This window comes from Larimichthys crocea, chromosome XV (genome assembly GCF_000972845.2).
Source record: "Larimichthys crocea isolate SSNF chromosome XV, L_crocea_2.0, whole genome shotgun sequence".
Classification (NCBI taxonomy): Eukaryota; Metazoa; Chordata; class Actinopteri; family Sciaenidae; genus Larimichthys; species Larimichthys crocea.
This window is the reverse complement of record NC_040025.1, coordinates 24,020,129-24,040,170: the sequence shown is the minus strand read 5'-3', so window position 1 is coordinate 24,040,170 and position 20,042 is coordinate 24,020,129. Positions and strand designations below refer to the sequence as shown.

The 20,042-nt window shown below is 41.9% G+C and overlaps 1 protein-coding gene and 1 long non-coding RNA gene across 2 annotated transcripts; one reads left to right on the top strand and one right to left on the bottom strand.

Annotated features, from left to right (window-relative positions):
* Nucleotides 1-1,586: 1,586 nt before the first annotated feature.
* LOC109139334 (general transcription factor II-I repeat domain-containing protein 2A-like) lies at nucleotides 1,587-4,961 on the top strand. Its single transcript, XM_027288698.1, has 3 exons — nucleotides 1,587-2,996; nucleotides 3,050-4,375; nucleotides 4,539-4,961. Exons 1-2 carry the CDS (start codon nucleotides 2,897-2,899, stop codon nucleotides 4,372-4,374), a joined length of 1,425 nt encoding a protein of 474 aa, XP_027144499.1. The 5' UTR covers nucleotides 1,587-2,896; the 3' UTR covers nucleotide 4,375; nucleotides 4,539-4,961.
* A 7,853-nt stretch (nucleotides 4,962-12,814) lies between these two features.
* LOC113747778 (uncharacterized) lies at nucleotides 12,815-14,526 on the bottom strand. Its single transcript, XR_003463883.1, has 3 exons — nucleotides 13,669-14,526; nucleotides 13,318-13,484; nucleotides 12,815-13,186 (listed from the first exon to the last, which is right to left on the bottom strand). It is a non-coding gene; the product is annotated as an uncharacterized LOC113747778 (long non-coding RNA).
* Between the last annotated feature and the right edge of the window lie 5,516 nt (nucleotides 14,527-20,042).

Genomic DNA, 20,042 nt, shown 5'->3' with positions numbered 1-20,042 from the left:
CATAATACCACAACAACTCATCTGCAAACTGGACAAACTGGGCCTCAGCACCTCCCTCTGCAACTGGCTGCTGGATTTCCTCAGCCAGAGGCCCCAAGCGGTGCGTGTTGGCAACAACATCTCAGGCAGCATCACCCTGAGCACAGGGGCCCCACAAGGCTGTGTTCTCAGTCCCCTCCTCTTCACCCTGCTCACACATGACTGCACACCAACCCACAGCTCCAACCACCTCGTGAAGTTTGCAGATGATACGACACTGGTGGGCCTCATCACCAACGGCGACGAGACCCACTACAGGAAAGAGGTGGAGCTTCTGACCAGATGGTGCAAAGACAACAACCTCCTGCTAAACATCAGCAAGACCAAAGAGATTGTTGTCAGCTTCCAGAAGGGCCACACCCAACACCCCCCACTGACCATCGACGGTGCTGCAGTGGAGAGGGTGAGCAGCACCAAGTTCCTGGGGGTGCACATCAGTGATGACCTCTCCTGGACCACCAACACTGCATCACTGGCCAAGAAAGCACATCAGCGTCTCTACTTCCTGCGCAAACTGAAGCGGGCAAGTGCTCAACCACCCATCATGACCACGTTTTACAGAGGAACCATTGAAAGCATCCTCACCAGCTGCATCACCGTGTGGGGCGGGAGCTGCACTGAATACAACAGGAAGGCTCTACAACGCATCGTGAGAACAGCTGAGAGGATAATTGGTGTACCACTCCCATCCCTGCAAGACCTCTACACCACTCGCCTCACCCGCAAAGCCATCACAATCGTCAAGGATACAAGTCACCCTGCACACAGTCTGTTCAGCCTCCTGCCCTCCAGGAAGAGGTACAGGAGTCTCCGCTCCCGCACCACCAGACTCACGAACAGCTTCGTCCACCAGGCCGTGAGACTGCTTAACTCTCTCCCCTCCCCACCCGTGAGACTGCTGAACTCCCCCCCCCTCCGCACCCTCCCCCTCAGCCCCAGCCAGAAGGAACCCCAGGCTGGCAGGAGAAGTCTAGGTAGGGACATTGGACTCTCCCCCCCCCCCCCCCACCACCACCACCTTACCTAAACTGAGACTCTGCATATGAAAAATTGCACTCACAAGCTGCTGTATATTTATATTTTTATTGCACTAGCCATCACTTTTACAACAACTACCTCTAAATGCACACATTGAAATGCACACATTCAGTGTTGTCTTGTCTTATCTCGTCTTGTCATCTTGTCTTGTCATACCTGGTTTAGTTTTAGCAACACTAGGTAACAGTAGCCTTAAGCCACTGCACTTTACTTATTTATTTACAGTAACTTAGCTTAGGTCTTGTCTTGTCTTGTGCACTTGCACTTTACTGCTGTTGTTGTTGTCTATGTAAACGCATAGGAAAGTGAGAAACGTAATTTCGATTCCTTTGTATGTCAAGTACATGTGAAGAAATTGACAAATAAAAACTGACTGACTGAAATGACTCCTAAAGACCAAGAGAAGATGTCAAGAGATGAGAAAAGGTTTATTGGAATCATGGAAAGCTCTGTTCATCTTCAGAAAGGTCATTATAAAGTGAATTTACCTTTCAAAAGAGAAAATGTCACCATGCCAAACAACCTCTGTGTAGCCAAGCTACGTATTCACGGTCTGAAAAGGAAACTTCAGAAAGATGCACATTTTCATAGTGAGTACACAAACTTTCTTACTGACGTCATTAGCAAAGGATATGCCGAACCAGTGCCACAACATCAGCTAGAACCACGTGAGGGTAGGGTGTGGTATATACCTCACCATGGAGTTCACCACCCAAGGAAGGAAACATTAAGGGTCGTGTTTGATTGTGGAGCAGAATTTAAAGGTGTCTCACTTAACAGTCAACTTCTACAGGGCCCTAACCTGACCAGCTCATTGGTAGGAGTTCTTATGCGGTTCAGGCAGGATCCTGTGGCAACAATGGCAGACATACAAGCCATGTTCCATCAAGTAAAGGTGGCGGATGAACACATGGACCTTTTAAGATTCCTGTGGTGGCCTAAAGGTAAACTTGAACATGGTCTAGTAGAACATCGCATGACCGTCCATTTATTTGGGGCAGTATCTTCACCCAGCTGTGCATGCTTTGCTCTGAGGAGGACTTCTGAGGATAACCAAACCAGCTTTCCAGCAGAGGTGATTGACACAGTCAAGAGAAACTTTTATATGGATGACCTTCTAAAGCAGGGGTGCCCAACCAGTCGATCGCGGTCTACCAGTCGATCGCAGGCGGAGTTTCAGTCGATCGCGAATGACAAAAAAAAAAAAAAAAAAAAAAAAAAAAAAAAACTTGTTCACACACACAGCACACTAATAAAACCATCGTTCATGAGTGACCAGAATATATTTTCATATTAATAACATTAAGAAATATATAAGTAATTCTTAAATATATAGATAATTCTGAATCCTATTCTGTTGCATGCTGGGTATGGTTTGCCATAGTTGCTAGGTTGTAACTAGGGACTCTAAAGCGCGAAGAAGCTGAGAAGATAATGGCGGAAACCAAAAAATCTAAAAATTATCACTTTCATCCTGAGTGGGAAGAAGATTACTTTTTTGTTTTTTCGAATTCAAAGCCAGTGTGTTTGATCTGTAATGCTACCGTGGCCATTCCAAAGAAGGGAAATTTGGAGCGACATTTCATGACAGTTCACAAGAGCTATGCTAAAGACTTCCCGGCGAACTCAGCTATACGAACTGAAAAGGTAAACAACCTGAGGAGACAGCTAGCCGCAAAGCAGGCAGTGTTTACGCAACCCGGGAAAAAGAGTAAAACTGCCACGATAGCGTCTTACCGTGTGAGTCGTGTTCTGGCAAAGCACAAGAAATGTTTTAAAGACGGCGAAGTTTTCAAAGAAGCCTTTGTAGAGGCCGCAGATGCACTTTTTGCTGACTTCAAGAACAAGAAGGAGATCATGTCGGCTGTTCAAGAAACCCAGCTATCCAGGAACACCATTACAAGGCGGTGCGAGACCATGTCAGAGGACATTGAACGACAGCTTAGAAATGACATTGGGAGCTGTCTTTGTTTTTCGCTGCAATTTGACGAATCAACTGATGCTGTGGATGTGGCGCAGTTATGTGTTTTCATTCGGATGGTTTTTCATGACATGACGGCAAAAGAAGAGCTTCTGACAATTTCGCCTTTGAAAGGGCACACAAGAGGGTCGGATGTTTTTGACACGTTTATGGAGTTTGTCAGTAAGTCGCATTTACCTCTCTTCAAACTTACGTCAATCACAACTGATGGGGCTCCATCTATGGTTGGGCATACTGCTGGGTTCGTTGCTTTGTGCAAGCAGTCGGAATCTTTCCCTGATTTTTTAAACTATCACTGTATCATTCACCAACAAGGGCTGTGCGGGAAGATTTTGAACATGAAGGACGTCATGGACATAGCTATAAAAATCGCGTGCTCTTTTCGGGCCAGGAGTTTACAGAGGCGCTTATTCCGTGCCCAGCTCGAGGAGGCAGGTGCAGACCACACCGATCTGCTGCTGCACACCGACGTCAGGTGGTTGAGCCGAGGCAAATTTCTCGAAAGATTTTTGGAACTTTTGCCCGAAATTAAAGAGTTCCTGAAGCACACAACTACCCATGCTGCTGCTGCTTATACTCAGCTGGAGGACGGTCAGTGGCTCGCTGATTTGGCTTTTCTCACAGATGTCACCAATAAGATCAATGACTTGAATCTCGAGCTGCAGGGGAAAGGAAAGCACATCACCAACATGATCAGTTCGGTGAACACCTTTAAAACGAAGTTGCGCCTGCTGTTACGCAGGTTGCAACAGTGTGACGTCAGGAACTTTCCACACTTGGAGGCTGAGCTCCGCCGTGAGGGCAAAGACAGTGTGGAACTTGCTCGTTATGAGCAACAGATCCAAAACATTCTTTTGGAGTTTGAGCGCCGGTTTACTGACTTTGCGTCCATCGAGCCTGTTGCTCAGTTTCTGTGCTTTCCATTTGGTGAAAATGTTGATGTGGATTGCATTGCGCCCAAAGTAGCCACACTCTTCAGCCTGGACTCCAGTGCTGTCGAGAATGAAATTCTCACACTGCAAAATGACATTGAGATCAAATGCAGAGCAACACCTGGGATAACTGGCGAATTCTGGAACCTGCTGCTGGAAGAGAAGTATCCAAACCTCAGACAATGCGCACTGAATATGACTTCCCTTTTTGGATCAACATATTTGTGTGAGTCTGCCTTTTCACACATGAAAATAATCAAGTCCAAGTACAGAACCACACTGACTGATGACCACCTCGCGGCCTGCTTAAGGCTGGCACTCAACTCCTACTGTCCGGATTACGAGAAGCTAGCTGCCTCCTCCCAGTGCCAGAAGTCCCACTAAGGTAGAAAAGTGTTTATTATTATTATTATTATTGTTATTATTATGCTATTATTATTATTATTATTATTAGTAGTAGTTTTAGTAGTAGTAGTAGTAGTAGTATCTTGAATGACATATTCATATCATATCCATACACTTAGAGGAGTATTTTATCTGTTTTACAGATTCATTTAAATCCAACTGCTGGTTTCCCATTGCCACTCTCCAGTGAAATTTTCATTTTGAAATATTGGACTTCTCTTCTCCTCCTTCCTCCTTTTTGGAGTGTTCTTTTCTGTAGGTGTGTGTGTGTGTGTGTGTGTGTGTGTGTGTGTGTGTGTGTGTGTGGTTGAGAGAGAGAGAGAGACGATGTGCCTCTGAAGTTCTGTTTTGGACAACCTATTTGTGACATGTTGATCAGCTAATTTTTTGTGCATTTATACTGCCTATTCTCCTCCTGTACAAATAAAAACTCAACTACGTGTCATCTGCGATTGCGGCTCCATGTTTGAATTATTGCCCGGCCCTTGATCTTGACTTGGTAGATCTCGGCATGCCATCAACATCAAAAGTAGATCTTGGTTAAAAAAAGGTTGGGCACCCCTGTTCTAAAGAGTCTGCCCTCTGAAGAGAATGCCATCATCATGGTTGAGAACCTCATAGCTCTTTGCAGTAGAGGAGGTTTCAATCCCACAAAATGGATCAGTAACAGTCAGGAAGTGCTTCAAAGCATTCCAGAAGAACACAAATTAAAGAACCTGTTTGAGCTTGATCTGGACAGAGACAAGTTACCTGTGGATAGAGCTTTAGGTCTGCATTGGTGCATAGAGACAGATACTTTCAAATTTAAACTGAAAATCAAGGAGCAGCCCCACACCAAACGCGGCATGTTGTCTGTCATCAATTCCATCTATGATCCGCTGGGATTCATTGCACCCGTCATACTCCCAGCTAAACTGTTGTCGCAGGAGTTATGCAGAAAAAAGTGTGATTGGGATGATCTGATGCCTCAGACCTTCCAGCAGAAATGGATCAAGTGGCTGGCAAATCTTGAAAAGGTAGCAGGTTTCAAGGTCAACAGATGTAGCAAGCCCAAAGGATTTGGAAGGATCATGAGTGCCCAATTGCATAATTTTTCCGACGCTAGCGAGAATGGATATGGTACAGTTACTTACCTCAGAATGCAGAATGTTGAGAAAATCATTCACGTTGCTTTCTTGTTTGGTAAAGCCAGAGTGGCTCCACTAAAGCCTGTTACCATACCTCGTCTGGAACTCACAGCTGCAGTTGTTTCTGTTAGAATTGACAAAATGCTTCAAACAGAGCTGCAGCTTCCCTTGGAAAAGTTTGAAAATTTTGGACTGACAGCACATCAGTTCTGAAGTACGTAACAAATTAAGACAAAAGGTTCCAAACCTTCATTGCTGACAGAATATCTACTATAAGAGACCATTCAGATGTTTCACAGTGGAGATACGTTCCTACATCACAAAACCCTGCCGATGATGCTTCAAGAGGACTGAAGGATGAAAATCTGTTCAAGCAAAGATGGATAGAAAGCCCAAAGTTCCTGTGGGAGCCCGAAGAAAAGTGGCCAGCATTTCCTGTGGATTTCAGTGTCACCCCCGATGATCCAGAGGTTAAACGAAACCTCATGGTAAATAGAACTATTGTCAGTACCTTGGATGCAACAAACCAACTGATAGCTTATTTTTCTGACTGGCAGAAGCTAAAGGTTGCAGTGGCATGGATCCTCAAATTGAAAGCAATGCTGTTAAAACTGAGTGAGAAAAGAAAACAGTTGCAGCTTAGAAATACTCATGTTGATGAATCGTCATCATTTGATAAAGAAATGCGAGCCTTTAGAGCTTCGCTTGGAAATCAGAACTTGTTGCTGGATGATCTCTTGGAGGCTGAGACTTCAATAATTTCCTTTTGCCAGCGAGAGAGATTCGCAAATGAATTTGCTGCATCTGGGAAATCAGAAATAACGAAGGGCAGCACCATCTACAAACTAGATCCAATTTTGGAAGCTGGACTTTTAAGAGTAGGAGGACGGCTGAATAGGGCCGCAATGCCAGAGGACAGAAAACATCCTCTCATCTAATCTAAAGACCAACACATCTCAAGCCTTATTCTTCGTTATTTTCATGAACAGCTTGGCCACGGGGGAAGAAATCATGTGCTTTCTTCTGTAAGGAAAAAATATTGGATCACAAATGCCAATGCTGCAGTAAGAAAGATCATCGCAAAGTGCAGATTTTGCAGGCGGTACAGAGGAAAGACTGAACAACAGAAAATGGCAGACTTGCCGATCGAGAGAATCATTCCTGATCTCCCTCCATTCACTAATGTAGGTGTAGATTACTTCGGCCCAGTCGATGTGAAAAGAGGACGTAGCATTGTGAAGCGATATGGAGTAATCTTCACTTGTATGGCAAGTAGAGCTGTGCACCTGGAGGTCGCTTACTCTCTCGACACAAACTCATGCATCAACGCTTTGCGAAGATTCATCTGTCGAAGAGGACAAGTTTCTCATATGAGGTCGGTTAATGGGACAAACTTTGTGGGAGCCGAAAGAGAGCTAAGAGAAGCCTTAGCTTCTCTAAACCAGCACCACATTGAAAAATCTTTGTCACAAAGGGGAATAAAGTGGAGCTTTAACCCACCGGCTGGTTCACATCATGGGGGCGCTTGGGAGCGCATCATACGGATGGTCAGAAAGATTTTGAGCTCAGTCCTACGTCAACAAAGTTTGGATGATGAAGAGTTTCAAACCGTGCTGTGAAATTGAAGCAATATTGAATGATCGACCTATCACAACACTGTCTGAAGATTCAAATGACCTCGAGGCACTGACCCCAAATCACCTGCTTCTGATGAAAGGTAAACCATTTCTGCCACCAGGACTTTTTGAAAAGAAAGATCTATATACAAAAAGAAGATGGAAATAAGTTCAATCTATTGCAAATCTCTTCTGGAAAAGATGGATTGCTGAGTATCTGCCACTGTTACAAGAACGACAAAGATGGACAAAGGAAAAAAGAAGTTTCATGCCTGGAGATGTTGTTGTAGTCGTGGATTCTACAGCACTACCAGGATCCTGGTTGCTTGGAAGAATAGCGAAAACCTTTCCCGATAGGAGGGGTCTGGTACGGTCTGTTTGTCTCAAGACTAAAACAAGTGTAATCGAAAGACCTGTAACAAAAATCTGCCTCTTATGTGAAGCTACAGATTGAGGATTAAGTTCAAATTCACGTGTTGAGGATTGCTAATGCAATCAAAAAGGTATTATTGCCTATGTTTATGAATGTTACGAGTTTGTTTTATTTTGTTTGTTGTTTTTGTCTTGCATTTTGTGGCTCCTTTTAAATATTTGTTGAAAATTGCTCTGTCTTCTGCCATACGCAATTAGGGGCCGGCGTGTAGGAGCCATATATTATGTTGTATTTATTTTGTATTTTATCCCTTCTGAACGCTAGGAGGTGGTATGGTATAGGCCGAGGCCAACCATATGTTATTTAGTGCAGATCATCAGCCACAGGTGCGTCTAATTTGTGGGCAAAAAGTTTTTGACTGTGGACTTGGAGGATGTAGGTGGTTTTTGTTTAAAATGACACTTTTTATTTGTAAAGCTCATGGAAAATAGCAAAGTGTGCAATAAATGGAATTTCAGTTAACGTCAGCAAAGTTTCGGCATCGGTTTCTCCAGTTCACACGTCTAACTATCAACAAATTAGCACCAGTAGCAGTAGCGGCTGAAAATGGGACTTAGCCACTACAATGCAACTTGTATGTCTTTCTGAATTAATTGTTATATCATGTCTTTCAGGGAAACGAAGACGTTAAAGTGAAGTGGAAGCCCTGCGCAACATGGTAGAGAGTAACCACTGTGTTGGACTGGAAACAGACGTTTATATTGTTGAAAATAGTCAAACATCACATCAATTTGAATTCATGTATTTGGACTAAAGTAGATTGGGAGCCAGAGCCTTCAGCTATCAAGCTTCTTTTCTGTGGAACAAACTACCATTCAGGGTTCAGGAGGCAGACACGGTCAACAACTTTAAGAGTAGTAGTTATGCTGCTATAGGACTAGACTGCCTTCTTTCTTTCTTTCTTTCTTTCTTTCTTTCTTTCTTTCTTTCTTTCTTTCTTTCTTTCTTTCTTTCTTTCTTAATCTCTCTCTCTCTCTCTCTCTCTCTCTCTCTCTCCCTCTCTCTCTCTCCATCTATAAACATACACGTCTCATTAATGCATGTCACTAACTAAACTTCTTCCCTGGAGTTTCTGTGCTCTCTCGTCCAGCAGGTTCTTGTGGATCGTGGCTGCTGCTGTGGTCCTGCATGACGTCAACTACACATACTACTACTGTCATTATTGCTACCATATCTCCATTACAGTTTATAGTTAGTTTATGATTTGCTGCTGCTGCGCATCTGTGTCTCTCTATCTCTATCACAGGTTCCACTGCTACTGTAATCATTTTATCATTCATTGTGATTCATTGTCATTTTATCAGTCATTGTAATTCATTGTTATTTTATCAGTCATTGTAATTCATTGTCATTGTAATTGTACAATATGTTTGTGTTGATCTGTCCTGTACACGTGACATCTATTGCACGTCTGTCCGTCCTGGGAGAGGGATCCCTCCTCTGTGGCTCTTCCTGAGGTTTCTTCCACCTTTTTTCCCTGTTAAAGGTTTTTTGTGGGCAAGTTTTTCCTCACTGGAACCGAGGGTCCAAGGACAGAGGGTGTCACTCCCTATACAGATTGTAAAGCCCTCCGAGGCAAAATGTGTTTTGTGAATTTGGGCTATACAAATAAAATTTGATTTGATTTGACTAATTTGGATTAAAATGAAATTGTATAAAGCATGGTGTAGTGTTCTCACTCAGAGTGTAGCAACTCTGTTTCAACACCAAGTTAAACCGAGTCCAATGAAAATATGAGCCGTGGTGGAGTTGACCGTTTACTCAGCAGTCTTCAATGACATTCGGTGAAAACTGTAAATACAACAAATATTGCAATGTATTGTATTGAAATGTATGCACTTACGGCGTTGCCTGTACAATATTTCTCAGCGGATGGCTAGGATAGCTTCAGAGCATGTCTGCCTCACTCTCAGTGCAAGGAGAAAAGAAATAAACAGGAAATCAACCAACACACTTGACCTGTCAGGAAGTGATGTCAGCGGTGACGCGACTATCAAAATAAAATCTTCTTAATAAACTTTTTTAACCCTTTTGCTCTTATTATTTAACTACAACACGTATGAATGACTTATCTTAAAGCATTCATTACAATGAACACTAGAAATGCCTTTGAGGCAACACACATGGCATGAATATAGAAGATATTCAACCTAGATATTCTTATATGTCACAACCTAACTTATCCTTTTAACCTATATTGTGTGTGTGTGTGTGTGTTGTTGGTGTTGGTGTTGTTGTTGTTTTCTTTTCCTGACAGTGGCAAAGTGTGGGATGACACATGGGAACCTGCGCAAGCTTATCTGTAAAACAGCCCACCACAGGTTGCAGAGTTGGCACCACAAGTTCCCAGTTCAAAGTTCAACATGTTGAAATTCACAATAGAAATAAAGTTAAAGTTCATCATAAAAGTTCAATATATATATATTTCTGCATATATATTGAATACACATTTCAGTCAGTGTCAGTCTCTGTTTCACTCTGTAACTGGCTTAAGTACATAAAACATCTATGAATCCAATAGATCAATAATATCTCACGTAATGTGTTCACAGCTCTCGATAGCTCACATTTGTGGTCTACTTCTCATTACACACATACACACACACACAGAAAAAAAATAATAGAATCAAAATAGGACAATTAAATATTTGGCTGTGTAAGTACACAGTATAAGTAGGGTAGTAAAATATCAGTTTAGGAAGTCTATTGATCAAATGTTGATCTTAGAAAAATTATAGAGGAACATAGAGATAACATCATCTGAATAGTTTAACATCTTGTGTGCTGATGAAGGCTTGAATGGATCATTTGTTTAGCTTGATCAATAGTTTCATATCTGTGACAATAATTTGATTAAGGTTAAACAAGGTTTGTTTAGGCCTGGCAATACAGCATGCCTCCTGATACGTATACTCAAATTTCAGACCCCTGCCTCAAAGCGCTGATGAGTTAATCCCAAAAAGGTGTTAAAGCCTTAACTAGTAGGCCTCATTGAGTACAGAACGGCTGACCTCTGACCCTTCCCAAGGGGCCACGGGTCCGAAACTTGGCACAGTGATTGTGGCCCACGTCCCGATACATATACTCAAATTTCAGACCCTGCCTTAAGGCAATACTGCATGCCTCCTGATACGTATACTCAAATTTCAGACCCCTGCCTCAAAGCGCTGATGAGTTAATCCCAAAAAGGTGTTAAAGCCTTAACTAGTAGGCCTCATTGAGTACAGAACGGCTGACCTCTGACCCTTCCCAAGGGGCCACGGGTCTGAAACTCGGCACAGTGATTGTGGCCCATGTCCCGATACATATACTCAAATTTCAGACCCTACCTTAAGGCAATACAGCATGGCTCCTGATACGTATACTCAAATTTCAGACCCCTGCCTCAAAGCGCTGATGAGTTAATCCCAAAAAGGTGTTAAAGCCTTAACTAGTAGGCCTCATTGAGTACAGAACGGCTGACCTCTGACCCTTCCCAAGGGGCCACGGGTCTGAAACTCGGCACAGTGATTGTGGCCCACGTCCCGATACATATACTCAAATTTCAGACCCCTGCCTTAAAGCATTGATGAGTTAATCCCAAAAAGGTGTTAAAGCCTTAACTAGTAGGCCTTATTGAGTACAGAACAGCTGACCCTTCCCAAGGGGCCACGGGTTCGAACCTCGGCACAGTGATTGTGGCCCACGTCCCTATACGCATACTCTAATTTCAGCCCCCTGCCTCAAAGCTTTCATGAGTTATCAGGAGATAGTGACTGGAAAAGAAGAGGGTTGATTTGGGGGACTCACTAAAAAAAACGTGTCTTTTTGGCCGCCGCATGGCAGCCTTTGACCCCAGATTCGGAACAGAGGATCCCCCGGGGGCCCTGAATAATGAACCGGTGAAAAAAAAACACAAGTCCAATAGAATTTTTTTTGCCCCGTCTGGATTCTTGAGCATTGGGGTCCTGTCAGAATCATGCAGTCTTATACCCTCTGACCTCCGTGGAGGTTTTGGAGGACATGTGTTTCTACAAGTCGCATGGGTCTGAAATTTTAGTATGTTGTTCAGGGGCATGAGACGAGCGGATAGACGTTAGTCCGTCGGCCCAGTACTTTTCAATGGGCGGGGCCGAGAAAGGACGCCGTTACACGAATTTGCGCCCTCGTCGCTGCCACAAAAATGCACCGAACTGCATGAAACTCACTGTGCTATTCTAAATGGAGGTCTGGGTCAGGCTCCCAAAGTCCCGACTCTGTAGGCCTTTTAGAAAGCTAACTAGCTCTACAGTGATGGGATTGTGACGGAACCAAAAGATCCCAGCAGAAGGCTCTACGGCGTACGACATAGTCGAATTTCAGCCTCCTGCCTCAAAGCGTTGTTGAGTTATTCCCAAAAAGGTGTCCAGAACGGGTGAACTCTGACCTTTCCAAAGTGGGTACGGGGGTGAAAACCTGATCAGGACCCTGATCAGACCCTACGTCCTGATACACATACTCAGATTTCAGCCTCCTGCCTCAAAGCGCTGATGAGTTATTCACAAACCAAACAGGTGTTTTTAAGCCTGAACTACTAGGTCTCGTTAAGTACAGAATGGCTGACCTCTGACCCTCCCGAAGGGCGCACGGGTCTGAAACTCGACACCATGGTCGACCATGCTGTCTCAATGCGCGGGTGTGGATTTCAGGCCCCTACCTCAAAGCGTTGATGAGTTATCAGGGGATATGGCTTTGACCTTGGGGTCAGCTTGACATGTTCATTTTGGGAGGCTTCTTTGGAAGCCTTTTTTGGGCGACCTCTAAAGGAGGAGGTCAGAATGGGGTAAGCTTTGCTTCAACCTAATAGTGCGGGTGGGTCGTTATTGGGTCACCGTGAGGTGGCTTAGATATGTTCTGTGACTGTCAATTCACCAGTGTGACGGCATGCTTTTTAATAAAACACACCCTAGCAAATATGTCAATTCGACTTTGATGATTTCTTCGATAAAACACTGAACAAAACTCACATGGTGAGTGTGCTGCATGGTGCTTTTGTGATCCTTTGAGCAGCCCAGAAAGCTTTCCATGAATAAAATTGTTACTGTATATGAATATATACACAGTACAGCTCCAGCGTAAACTGCACACAGGAAATTTCATTTTTGCTTCTCAAAAGGTCTGTTGATAACAAGCTCTGTCTAAAAACAGACATTATAAAAAGCACATTAAACAGAGAAGTGATTAACTTTTTATTTTATCAGTCATAATATCAATGGTGACACACACACACACACAAACTCTCAATCTTCATCAGAAGTGCTGAAGTCACTCTCAGCAGCATCCTCTGAATTTTCCTCCTCCTCCTCGTCTGTTTCCAGGAGTGGTTGGTGGCTGAGGATTCTCTGGTAATAGTCCTTGACTTTTAGCATTTCAGCTTTCAGTTCAGTTTGTTTTTTTAGGAGCAGGCAATGGAGTCCCTTCTTTGCATCCTCCAACATGCCAACAAGAGAGGCTGTAAAAAGAACTCCAGAGTTCGTGCTTTCAGCGCTGTCCTGTCCTGGGCTGGCCCTGCAAAGGATCATCTCCTCCTCTTTAAAGGCGCCTCACAGCCATCACCTTCTCAACGACCTCTTTTTTTGTCTTAGGGTCTGCAGCAGCTACAGTTTATCAACATCAGAAGGGAAAACATAGATTATGATTCAAGATCAGAACTTCCACCTACTGCTCAGATACTGGGTATTTGGTTAAACAGGATACATTTGAAATGTTTTAAAAATGAAGAGCTTACGTTTACTTGTGTTCTGCCAGGGCCATACGTCGGTCTGGATGAGGGCATCACTGGACATAATTTGCTTTGACGGTTCAGCCAGCTTGTTGTAATCGTCGACAGCAGCACCAAGCGTTATTTCTCATCCAAGATGACCTTGCGAATTCTATGTCGCCTCTTGTTGCTATCTGTAAATAATCATAAAAAAAGGGCACACTTGTCATATAATGTATGTTTAGACTAAAATCCACACTGTTCAATTTGTTTGCAGGAACATGCATCACATCCAGCTTAAAACAAACAAGGATCCGATTTTATTCGTTTTACAAAGCTGCTGTACATCAAACTGTCTATATTAAGAAACTGACGTACCAGTTTGCCTGTAAAGATTTTGTTTTCGCACTCTGATGATGACGACGACAAGCTCCTCTATTCGTGCCTGCAGTGCTTCAAGGCTGCCATCAGTCTGATCCATTTCTATGTGAGAGTAACATTAAGAGTACAGTATGAGTATAGTACATAAAACTTATCACTCACTTACATTCAGCAATCAGTCTTTTAAGCAGAATTTTAAGGGATATAGTAAGTTATGTTAAACAGTAAATATTAAACAGTAAATGTTATTAACATCAAATGTTAATGGAGCCAATTTCACAGAAAAAAAGTAATATGTTGGACATGCTGTAGAAATGTGCTAATGGGGGTACCAAAGTCAACTTTTACTCTCTACAATAAATTAGACAAGAGTGTTCCCTCTTGAAGTAGTGTTTAACTACATCACTTTTAAAAATAATAATGTTACCTCCATATCCTGAAGGAGTTTGTTGGCACCCTGAAGCGCGAGATTTTGATAGAACTCAATGACACAAAGAAATACATAAAACACATAAATAAAGCAATCCAAATGATTTTCAGTGTTTGCGCTCAGTTCAACAATGTTAGCAATTAACGATAGCATTATGGGTTTGTACAGAGCTAGCAGAAGTAGAAAACTGCTTTTTAACATTACACACCTGCGATGCTATTTGCGCCAAGGCATACAATATTAGCAACGTGCAACTCTTTAATCCACCATCATCGGTGGACTAAAGAGCTAATGCTACAGTAGCCACGTACAGTCGTAAGCTTACTCTACCGAGCACACTGACGGTAGCCATTTTTAAATGCCTTAAACTGTTACTTTGTGAGACTAGTGAATCAAGGTAATCTCTTTCTAAAACATACACTTTCACTTTCTCAAAGTACTCTTTTTTTTTACATACCTGCGCTAGAATCAATTTCTTCTTCACCATCACCATCACCATCTTCATCTTCATCTTCATTTTCTGCTCGTGCTCGTGCTCCGTTTTATACAGACCTGGGAAGGTACCTTTTGCGTATCAGAGGTGAAGGGGCGTGACAAATCGTCGGTGGTCAAGCCTTATGGGTAGTGTAGGCGTTTCCGCCATCCAAAACATACGAATAAAAGTTTATTTCTCAGGCTAGAAGGAGAAAAAAAACATACTGAGGGCCACAACATGAAGCTATCTTATTGTTGAATTATCAGTGACACTTTGGCCTGATTGTGCTGAGAAACGTTGATATCAATAAAAGAAATCTTTAACATAGTGAGAAAAACAGTTCCAGGCAGAGGGTTCTCGGTTGTCCAATCAGATTGTAGCTTGCAGCGTCATGTATCGCTGTGGTCGGGTTATTATTGGAGTGAATGGACGGCTGGAGCTCTGCTCTGAGCGTCTCTTACCAGCGCAAATGGATTATACTGGAGTCAATTGACAACCCAGAGCGTTTCATACAGACGTAGAAGGGTACCTTTTACGTCGATATCAGACGTCAAGGGGCGTGACAAATCGTCTGTGTTTTACGCGTTGGGAGTGAGAACGGGTTGGATGGTGTGGGGTGCCATCTCCCTCACTGGAAAATTAAGGCTTGCCATCATTGGAGGCAATTTTAATGCAGAGAGATATCGAGATGAAATTCTGAAAAAAACAAGTGGAAATCTTATATCTTCACAGTCTGGGACCAAACTCTATCCTCCAAGATGACAACGCATGCCCTCACAGAGCGAGGTTTATCAGAAACTACCTCCAGAATTTGGGAGTGGAGAGGCATGCTGTTCGAGTGACCAACACAACCACTAGGTTTTCAGACAGCAAATAGAGTCAGTGTTGTGACAGAATGTAACCAGGCTCAGCAACCTTTATAGACACATTGACAGAGTTGAAAAGACCAAAGAGGATGGTAAAGAAAGAGACAGAGAGCAAATGAGAAATTACTTTTTTTATCCACTAAGTAAACTTGTCTATTAAAGTGTATCCTTCATTATTAAATATGCTGTAAAGTTTATTGAGAGTACATTGAGTTGATTAGCAATTTTCTGCCAGCAAAATGTTGCCTAATTATTTTTTAGGCAAAACATACAACATATCAACATGTCATAATGAAAAGAATGCATCACAAGAAAACCTGTTTTAACAAAGAATGTTGACTGGGGCTTTATGTTTTGTGGCTATGTCTTACTTGCTTTGTAGTACACCCCTCAGGTCCCCTCAGAAAATACTTGGATGTATTAAATGCCCACCTATCAAACATCACATAAGATGACATCGATAGCAGGATAACAGGAATACAAGAGATTAGCCTTGGAGGGAGAACTGGTGTAGTACAATGTTTTAATGACAAAGTCAATATACAAAAAGGCTTATTGAATGGTCAGCAAGACACAGGTCAAAACCAGAAAACAGTCCAAACAAACAACAAACTGACAGGGAGCTGGCAAAATCCAAAGTCCATGAAACAGAGTTCTTCTTTCTTTCTTTCCCAAAAAGCTTTTCCAAAGGGTTCATTTATTTCTAATGATTATGAGATATTATTGAGACCACACCAAGGAATATCAATCAAACTGGGGTTGTTATGATAAGATACATTTTTAAAATTTTCATAAATTGTGTTTTGGGCCGCATCGTGGTTCAATGATCAGCACTGTGCCTCACAACAAGAAGGTTTTTGGCTTGAATGCTGGTTCCTTTCTGTGTGGAGTTTGCATGTTCTCCCTGTGTCTGCATGGGTTCTCTCCAGGTACTCTGGCTTCCTCCCACATTCCAAAGACACGAACCTGAACAGGTTAATTTGTGACTCTAAATTGCCTTTAGGGCTGTATGTGAGTGTGAATGGTTGTTTGTCAGGTAATACCCTGCCTCTCACTCAAAGTCAGCTGGGATAGGCACCAGTCCCACCCATGGGCGGACTGGGAAAAAAAATCGGCCCTGGCATTTTTGGACCACCGGGCAAATGCACGGTATGCCCGATTGCCAGTCCGTCCCTTCTCCCACCATGACCCTGAGGACAAAAGGTTACAGATGACGAATGGATAAATCATGGCTTTTTTAAAGATATTCTGCACTTAGTGGAATATCAATTAAACTGTTTTTCATTTATTCATTTTAAGAATGTCATTTATTAATTTGCCTTTCTCATTTACTTGGAAAAGTAAAGGACAGAATAGGTAATCAAGAATTTATTTCCAATAATTAATCAGGTATGACTGAGATTAACTCACCAATAGCCTACATTTTAATTCAGTGGGGAAAAGCACACATAACAAATTTTCTAGTCATGTTGTTTGTCACAAAAATTAGGCTGAACATAGAAGTCATAGCATGAAAAATATAACCGAAAAGTAAGGTAATATTAGCAATATTAAATTATTATATAAATAATAATATTAAAGTTGCATCCAAGATCTGACAGGCTTGCATCAATGTAAGAATTCTGAACTAAGTCTTCATGAAAAAAAAGTTCTCAGTATCATTTCTACTGGCAGAATGCAATTTTCTAATCATTATTTGCATCTGTGTTTATTGTCCTTCTGATTGTCAATTCATTATTGAATAATCCAGAATATGATTATGTGTCTTTTGGCCATTGAAAATGGCTGAATGTTTCATGGAAAATGAAATTGATGCAACTCCTCTCAAAATGCTTAGGAATGATCAGAGCTGGTGTGACTGAAGGGAAATAATAATTGATGTAAAAAGTGTCTTTTGCTTTGTTTTGTTTTAAAATTGTATCCGTAATAAAAGTTAATGGTTGCTTGTGGGTGTATCTATCTATCTATCTATCTATCTATCTATCTATCTATCTATCTAAGAGAGATATACTTCACACCTTTCGTCAAACTCTGGTTGACCCCGCTTTGACAGTTTTACGACTTTGACCTTTGACCCGGAAAGGGGGGTCCCGGCCCACCCCGGCATGGCTATTGGCTATGCTGAAGGGGGTAGTACACATGCGCAAAACCCCAGCCCGCCCCCCTGTACTGCTATTGGCTGTGCTGACAGCCAATAGCAGCCACACACGCACGCACGCACACAAACTCACACACACACATGGCATGACATTGCATTAAATGGAGTTTTAGAATTAATAATAAAATTTGTAAAAACAAGCAATGAGAGAAAGGAGGTGTGGAAAACACTTCATTTCTCTCATGAAGTCATGGAGTTTTAGAGTTAAAGTTAAAAGGAATGTTCTGGATGGCAGGAAACTCAGTTGTGGAAACAACCTCAGCCGACAAACACACGCTGATGAGACTGTGTAAGTGTAACAATATTCTGGAAATGACCGGAACACAGATGTGAAAACAACCTCAGCGGACATCCTGGGTTAGAGAGGTGGAAGGCTAATCCTCAAATGGCTGAAATAAAGTCATAAACGTAAACGGGTGTCTGGCATTCGTTTTCTGGGTATAAAAGTGTATCTTACACTCCTCTCTCTCTCACACACACACACACACACACACACACACACACACACACACACACCACATACACACACACACACAAACACGCACACACACACGCAGATAAGACCCCCAATTGTAAGAATAATCTAGTAATGGCAGGAAACTTAGTTGTGAAAACAACCTCAGCCAACATCTGGTGTTGTAGAGATGCAAGCTAACACCTCAAATGGTTGAAACACCGTAAACTAATAAATTGTCTTCAGCATTCGTTTTCTGGGTATAAAACTGCAACTTAGAGCTGGTTCAGTCAGACAGCAGTCAGTGAACACAAAAGAAAGTTTTGCCGATGCCGTTCGGGCATTGGACGCGTATGAGGACAACTTTAACTACTTCTTTAACTTTATTTTTTGTCTTTCTACCAAAAAGTGAACTATAGTATTCATTTTATTTTAGAAAATAACATTTCATCCGAGGTTCAGCCTCCTACTTCTCCTTCTGACCAACAATTCCTATTTCCCGGTAAGTGATTTAACATTTTTTTAATCCTGTTTTGCATCAATCGTCTTTTTCATTTCATGAAGTGACTTCTGACGAGTTTGAGTAACTTTTGAAAGATACGAGTTCATTGCTGTACTACTATATTATTGCTATTAATATAGCGTTCTGCAAATAGCTTTCTTCAAGCCGATATTTTACTACACACATTTTAGAAACTAGCCAGTAATGTTAACATGTTTTTCTGTGTTATAAGATATTTTTGGTGCTTTTTGGGTTGTTGTTGTTGTTGTATCCAGCATTTTGTCTACATTGAATGTCTTTTTCATTTCTTGAAGTGACTCCTGAAGAGTTTGAGGGCATAGATCTCACACAAACAGATCACGGTGGGTCTATTATTTTCTCTGACTTTGTCAGTGTAGCGGGTCCCGGCTTGGTCCCCGCAGGCAGATATATATATAACCCTCTGATTGGAGGTTTCTGGAATTATAAAACAGAAATCAGCAAAGCAGGACAACTGTTGCTCATTCTCCATTCAACCGGATTATTTTTATTCTCACATTCATTTGAACCTTTTCACTGCAATCATGAATTATTCGTTATTTTGTCTGCATTAAAGCACTAGTATTAAACATTTTAGGTCACATTCACATTAAATGTGTATTTTAAACATATTTCCAAAAAAAATCAACTTATCACAATTTGTATTAAACCAAAAATAAACATTTTCCCTTTAATCATGTCATCGGTCTATCATCAATCATGTATGCATTTAGCCCTTACACACATCCTCTTCATCCATTCAAAAAGTATTTTCTTTATATAACTGTACATAAAGTACGTTAAGTACATTAAGTTCTCACTTAATATAACAGAATAATTCTCTCTTGCAGTTAACCTATCTCACGTTTACACTATATGAATACAAACTGAAATAATAATAAACATAGCTAACCCATAGCTTGCCGCCTTAACCCATGAACTTGAACCATATCACTGTTTACAATTTATGTGTGTGCCCTTTACCAAGGCCGCAGCCATAGCTGATCTTAAACTGTACATTAGCTTTAGCTTCAACATTTCGAGCCATGCACTACACACACACACAACTGATTTTACTCATACAGTAATAACTCACAAATGCCCAGGAGCCGAAAGAAACAAATGAAAGTAAACATTTGGCTACGACATCGGACGCCATTTTCTCCACTACAATCATCATGTACTGTAACATTTTACTTTATTTACACACTTAACGAGCTTTTAGCTTACGGACCACACATCACCGGGGATTCATATTAGCTTATTAACATCTGAAATCACAGAACAAGTGAGTAACCAACCTGGAATTATAAAACAGAAATCAGCAAAGCAGGACAACTGTTGCTCATTCTCCATTCAACCGGATTATGAGCCCGCTTTCGCGCTGCTTCGCTAAGAACCCCCCCCCCGGTGACGCTGCTAGTAAGTGCTGCCGCCCAGTGTAAATGGACTGTACTTATATAGCGCC

What these genes read in the sequence shown, in the direction of transcription:
- LOC109139334 (XM_027288698.1), top strand. Translation starts at nt 2,897, where the DNA reads ATGCACTTTTTGCTGACTTCAAGAACAAGAAGGAGATCATGTCGGCTG. An exon ending in ACAAGGCGGTGCGAGACCAT is followed by an intron (nt 2,997 to 3,049) that starts GTCAGAGGACAT and finishes GCTGTCTTTGTT; the next exon opens with TTTCGCTGCAATTTGACGAA.